This window comes from Schistocerca americana, chromosome 10, assembly GCF_021461395.2.
Source record: "Schistocerca americana isolate TAMUIC-IGC-003095 chromosome 10, iqSchAmer2.1, whole genome shotgun sequence".
NCBI classification, from domain to species: Eukaryota; Metazoa; Arthropoda; class Insecta; order Orthoptera; family Acrididae; genus Schistocerca; species Schistocerca americana.
In genome coordinates, this window is record NC_060128.1 from 77,946,881 (window position 1) to 77,953,265 (window position 6,385).

The 6,385-nt window shown below is 39.5% G+C and overlaps 1 protein-coding gene across 1 annotated transcript; it reads right to left on the bottom strand.

The window, feature by feature from the left end:
* Positions 1-3,957: 3,957 nt before the first annotated feature.
* On the bottom strand, positions 3,958-5,791 carry LOC124552245 (piggyBac transposable element-derived protein 4-like). The gene is made up of 2 exons (XM_047126528.1): positions 5,677-5,791; positions 3,958-5,573 (listed from the first exon to the last, which is right to left on the bottom strand). The coding sequence occupies exons 1-2, from the start codon at positions 5,789-5,791 to the stop codon at positions 3,958-3,960; spliced, it is 1,731 nt and encodes a 576-aa protein (XP_046982484.1).
* Between the last annotated feature and the right edge of the window lie 594 nt (positions 5,792-6,385).

Below are 6,385 nucleotides of genomic sequence, written 5' to 3' on the forward strand. Positions count from 1 at the left end.
CTTACGTACAAGAAGACTGACACTCTAACTTTCTTTGATTTGAACCTCTCCTGTGAGTCCAGTTTTAGATTCCGATGCTTCACTTCAGGTTTACTGTATCCCTTGGACCTTCTTAATGACGATGGAACACAGGAATTGCATCCGAATTTAATACAAAAGTCACAATGCCGACTTAAGTACAAGAGGACTGACCCTACAACTTTCTATGATTTGAACCTCTCCTGTGAGTCTAGTTTGAGATTCCGATGCTTCACTTCAGATTTTCTGTATCCCTTGGACCCTCTTATTGACGATGAAACACAGAAATTGCATTCGAATTTAATACAAAAGTCTCAATGCCGACTTAAGTACAAGAGGACTGACACTCTAAATTTCTATGATTTGAACCTCTGCTGTGAGTCCTGTTTTAGATTCCGATGCTTCACTTCAGGTTTATTGCATACCTTGGACCATCTTATTGACGATGAAGCACAGAAATTGCATCCGAATTTAATACAAAAGTCACAATGCCGACTTAAGTACAAGAGGACTGACACACTAACTTTCTATGATTTGAACCTCGCCTGTGGGTCCAGTTTTAGATTCCGATTCTTCACTTCAGGTTTACTGTATCCCTTGGACCTTCTTATTGACGATGAAACACAGAAATTGCATACGACCGTAATACAAAAGTCACAATGCCGACACAAGTACAAGAGGACTAAAACTCTAACATTCTATGATTTGAACCTCTCCTGTGGGTCCAGTTTTAGATTCCGATGCATCACTTCAGAATATACTGTATCCCTTGGACCTTCGAATTAACTTTGAAACACAGGAATAGCATCCGAATTTAATACAAACGGCACAATGCCGACTTAAGTACAAGACGACCGACACTCTAACTTTCAATGTTTTGAATATGTCCTGTGAGCCCAGTTTTAGATTCCGATTCTACACTTCAGGTTTACTGTATCCCTTGGACCTTCTTATTGACGATGAAACACAGAAATTGCATACGAATGTAATACAAAAGTCCCATTGCACACCCTAGTACTAGAGGACTGACACTCTAACTTTCTATGATTTGAACCTCTCCTGTGAGTCCAGTTTTAGATTCCGATGCATCACTTCAGGTTTACTGTATCCCTTGGACCTTCTTCTTGACGATGAAACACAGAAATTGCATACGAATGTAATACAAAAGTCACAATGCAGACGCTAGTACTAGAGGACTGACACTCTAACTTTCTATGATTTGAACCTCTATTGTGAGTCCAGTTTTAGATTCCGATGCTTCACTTCAGATTTACTGTATCCCTTGGACCTTCTTATTAACGATGAAACAAAGAAATTGCATCCGAATTTAATACAAAAAGCACAATGCCGACTTAAGTACAAGAGGACTGACACTCAAACTTCCTATGATTTGACCCGCTCCTGTGAGTCCAGTTTTAGATTCCGATGCTTCACTTCAGGTTTACTGTATCCCTTGGACCTTCTTATTGACGATGAAACACAGATATTGCATACGAATGCAATACAAAAGTCACAATGCCGACTTAAGTACAAGAGGACTGAAACTCTAACTTTCTATGATTTGAACCTCTCCTGTGAGTCCAGTTTTAGGTTCCGATGCTACACTTCAGGTTTACTGTATCCCTTGGACCTTCTTATTGACGATGAAACACAGAAATTGCATCCGAATTTAATACAAAAGGCACAATGCCGACTTAAGTGCAAGAAGACTGACACTCTAACTTTCTATGAATTTAACATCTCCTGTGAGTCCAGTTTGTGTTCCGATGCTTCACTTCAGGTGTACTGTATCCCTTGGACCTTTTTAATGACGATGAAACACAGAAATTGCATCCGAATTTAATACTAAAGACACAATGCCGACTTAAGGACAAGAAGACTGACACTCTAACTTTCTTTGATTTGAACCTCTCCTGTGAGTCCAGTTTTAGATTCCGATGCTTCACTTCAGGTTTACTGTATCCCTTGGACCTTCTTAATGACGATGAAACACAGAAATTGCATCCGAATTTAATACAAAAGGCACAATGCCGGCTAAGTACAAGAGGACTGACACTTAAACTTTCTATGATTTGAACCTCTCCTGTGAGTCCAGTTTTAGGTTCCGATGCTACACTTCAGGTTTACTGTATCCCTTGGACCTTCTTATTGACGATGAAACGCAAAACTGCATCCGAATTTAATACAAAAGGCACAATGCCGACTTAAGTGCAAGAAGACTGACACTCTAACTTTCTATGATTTTAACATCTCCTGTGAGTCCAGTTTGTATTCCGATGCTTCACTTCAGGTTTACTGTATCCCTTGGACCTTCTTGTTGACGATGAAACACAGAAATTGCATCCGAATTTAATACAAAAGGCACAATGCCGACTTAAGTACAAGACGACCGACACTCTAACTTTCTATGATTTTAATATCTCCTGTGAGCGCAGTTTTAGATTCCGATGCTACACTTCAGGTTTACTGTATCCCTTCGACCTTCTTATTGACGATGAAACACAGAAATTGCATCCGAATTTAATACAAAAGACACAATGCCGACTTAAGTACAAGAAGACTGACACTCTAACTTTCTATGATTTGAACCTTTCCTGTGAGTCCAGTTTTAGATTCCGATGCTTCACTTCAGGTTTACTGTATCCCTTGGACCTACTTAATGACGATGAAGCACAGAAATTCCATCCGAATTTAATAGAAAAGGCACAATGCCGACTTAAGTACAAGAGGACTGACACTCTAACTTTCAATGATTTGAACCTCACCTGTGAGTCCAGTTTTCGATTACGATGCATCACTTCAGGTTTACTGCATCCTTTGGACCTTCTTATTGACGATGAAACACAGAAATTGCATACGAATGTAATACAAAAGTCACAATGCAGACCCTAGTACTAGAGGACTGACACTCTAACTTTCTATGATTTGAACCTCTATTGTGAGTCCAGTTTTAGATTCCGATGCTTCACTTCAGATTTACTGTATCCCTGGGACCTTCTTATTAACGATGAAACAAAGAAATTGCATCCGAATTTAATACAAAAGTCACAATGCCCACTTAAGTACAAGAGGACTGACACTCTAACTTTCTATGATTTAACCCCTCCTGTGAGTCCAGTTTTAGATTCCGATGCTTCACTTCAGGTTTACTGTATCCCTTGGACCTTCTTATTGACGATGAAACACAGATATTGCATCCGAATTTAATACAAAAGACACAATGCTGACTCAAGTGCAAGAAGACTGACACTCTAACTTTCTATGATTTTAACATCTCCTGTGAGTCCAGTTTGTATTCCGATGCTCCACTTCAGGTTTACTGTATCCCTTGGACCTTCTTATTGACGTTGAAACACAGATATTGCATCCGAATTTAATACAAAGGCTACAACGCCGGCTAAGTACAAGAGGACTGACACTCTAACTTTCTATGATTTGAACCTCTCCTGTGAGTCCAGTTTTAGATTCCGATGCATCACTTCAGGTTTACTGTATCCCTTGGAACTTCATATTGACGATGAAACACAGAAATTGCATACGAATGTAATACAAAAGTCACAATGCAGACCCTAGTACTAGAGGACTGACACTCTAACTTTCTATGATTTTAACACTCTCTGTACCAGGCCTATTTTATGCACCCGTCCCTAGAAACCGGGCAATTTTACCAATATTAAAAAAATTACTGCATCAAATCTACTGTTTGGATTGTGGCAAATTTGGTACCATCTTGAAGCTGCACATTTCTACTTTAATTCTGAGTGAAAGAAACTACTTTACAATGCACAGCTTTAAGGTACAGTTATAGAAATCACTTAGATGTTTTAAGAATTTAGAAAAAGTCATACGAATAAGGGAATACAATTGTGATTTATTTTTAACCAAAATTGTGGCACTACATTACATGTTTCTGATAGTATACAGTATTACATATAAATTTCACACAGAATCATATTGTTTTTTAGTGTGGAAAATTTTAAAGCAAGGTTCCAGGCAGAGTGCAACGCCACACTGTTCACATTCGTATCGTGTCTCTTTGCGAGAAGCCTTGCCACTCTGTTTCTTGCTCCTGGAACTGCACACGTGACACACACGAGCAGCATACTTCTTAGTAGTTGCAGGTATGTGCTGCAAAAAATGTCTCTTTGTTAGCCGACCTACAGTTCCTTCATTTCTTGGAATGAATTCAAGTGTGTCGTCTTCAACAAGCTGAACTGCAAGCACTGTTATAAAGTCTGTTATTGTAATTTTCTTCCTGTGCACTGCATTGTACAGCCAAAATGCATTTGATACTCCCATAAGCAGCAAATGGAAATATAATTTTCGCCACCATTTCACAGTTCTGTGCTGGAACGGATTGTACTGCAGGCGTTGGTCTCCAATATCCACTCCAATTTTATTGAGGTTGTAATCAAGTACCTGAAGTGGTTTCAATACTACAGACCCATTTCTCTTAGTATGCGTACCAAATGTTGCTTGATGCCTTGTAGACAATGTATACACATCTCTCTTATCTTTCCACTTCATTGCCAATACATTATCTTTACGCCGAAAAGACATTTCGCCCTTTTTCAGCTTAGCAGATACTAAATCTTTAGGCAATCCTTTCCTGGATTTGTTCACAGTACCAACAGCTCCAGTGCCTTTCTCTGCCAGTTGCTGAAATAGCTCTGGACTGGAATAAAATCGATCTAAATACACAGTGTGGCCTTTGTTCAGCAAGCTGCTGTCAGACAACAATCGCAAAATAACCGCAGACGAAGAATTGTCAACAATATGCTTACCAGCATAAACTTCAAAATTTACAACATAGCCACTACTGGCTTCAGCAACAGCATATACTTTCAGTCCATACTTATGAGGCTTATTTTGCATGTAAACACGGAAACTCACACGACCTCGAAATGGGCAAATTCCTTCATCAATTGTCACTTTTTCTGAGGGACGATATGCCTGGATACATCGCTCCTTCAAATTATTATAATATGGCAAAACTTTGTAAAGTGGATGAAATCCATCTTCGCCTGGTTTTTTCTGATTTGAATTGTCAACAAGATGCAAGCATGACAGTATCTGAGTGAAACGCAAACGGCTCATGACATGGGGACAAAAGTTACAACTAAGAACAGGATTAGTGCTCCAATGGTCCGCAATTTTTGGCTTTTTCGAAACACACATGTGGAAAATAATACCCAAGAAACGCCTCATCTCACTTATAGTCACTGGCTTCCACGAACTCAAAACTGAATGGGGCTTCAGATTATTTCCTCTTCTTTTCTTCTGTATTGTCTGTGATGCATACAAATTTGTCTGTCTCTTGAGTTCATTTACGTCACTGTCAGTAAGGAACACTTTACTGCAATCCAGTACAGAACTCGACTCATCAATATCCACTAGTATCTGCCTGGGTGTCGTGTTGACAGGCAGAGGTCGGTAGGTGTCAACTGCAGTCCACTCACTGTCTTTCGGATACGGCACAGCTGCTGGATTTGAAGCAACACCTTCAACATCATTCTCGTCTTCATCTGAAGACAAACTGTCATCAATCTCGTCTTCTAAAAAGAATATCACATTATGTGTAACTACATACATCGTTTACACATGTTCAACAGATATGTGCGTACTGCACAATTACGTGGAAAATTCGGAAATACGTACCTTCAAACACACCATTGCATTCAGAATCGTCTGAATCACTCTCTACATTATCCAGAGTGTCGCTATGATTGATCAAATCCGCAATTTCTGCGTCTGATAAACCGCGCCGAAACATGATGACAAACAACTGAATGATATACAGACTGAGAACGCAAAGATAAGTTTTAACATGAATTACAGCGCTGCCGTGACATCTATGGACGCATTTTGTTAATAAACATCTGAAAAACGTATAGCGCTGGCCAAACCCGTAGAAATAACGTTGCAGTGTTTTGAATGAAATTAAATGTAGCGGCCCGTAAATTTTACGGGCTTGGTGATTTTCGCGCGATCACAGGCCCGTAAATTTTACGGGCTTGGCGCTTAGAGTGTTAACCTCTCCTGTGAGTCCAGTTTTAGATTCCGATGCTTCACTTCAGATTTACTGTATCCATTGGACCTTCTTATTAACGATGAAACAAGGAAATTGCATCCGAATTTAATACAAAAGGCACAATGCCGACTTAAGTACAAGAGGACTGACACTCTAACTTTCTATGATTTGAACCTCACCTGTGAGTCCGGTTTTAGATTACGATGCATCAATTCAGGTTTACTGTATCCCTTGGACCTTCTTATTGACGATGAAACACAGAAATTGCATACGAATGTCATACAAAAGTCACAATGCAGACCCTAGTACTAGAGGACTGACACTCTAACTTTCTAT

What these genes read in the sequence shown, in the direction of transcription:
- LOC124552245 (XM_047126528.1), bottom strand. Translation starts at nt 5,791, where the DNA reads ATGTTTCGGCGCGGTTTATCAGACGCAGAAATTGCGGATTTGATCAAT. An exon ending in ATGCAATGGTGTGTTTGAAG is followed by an intron (nt 5,574 to 5,676) that starts GTACGTATTTCC and finishes TATTCTTTTTAG; the next exon opens with AAGACGAGATTGATGACAGT.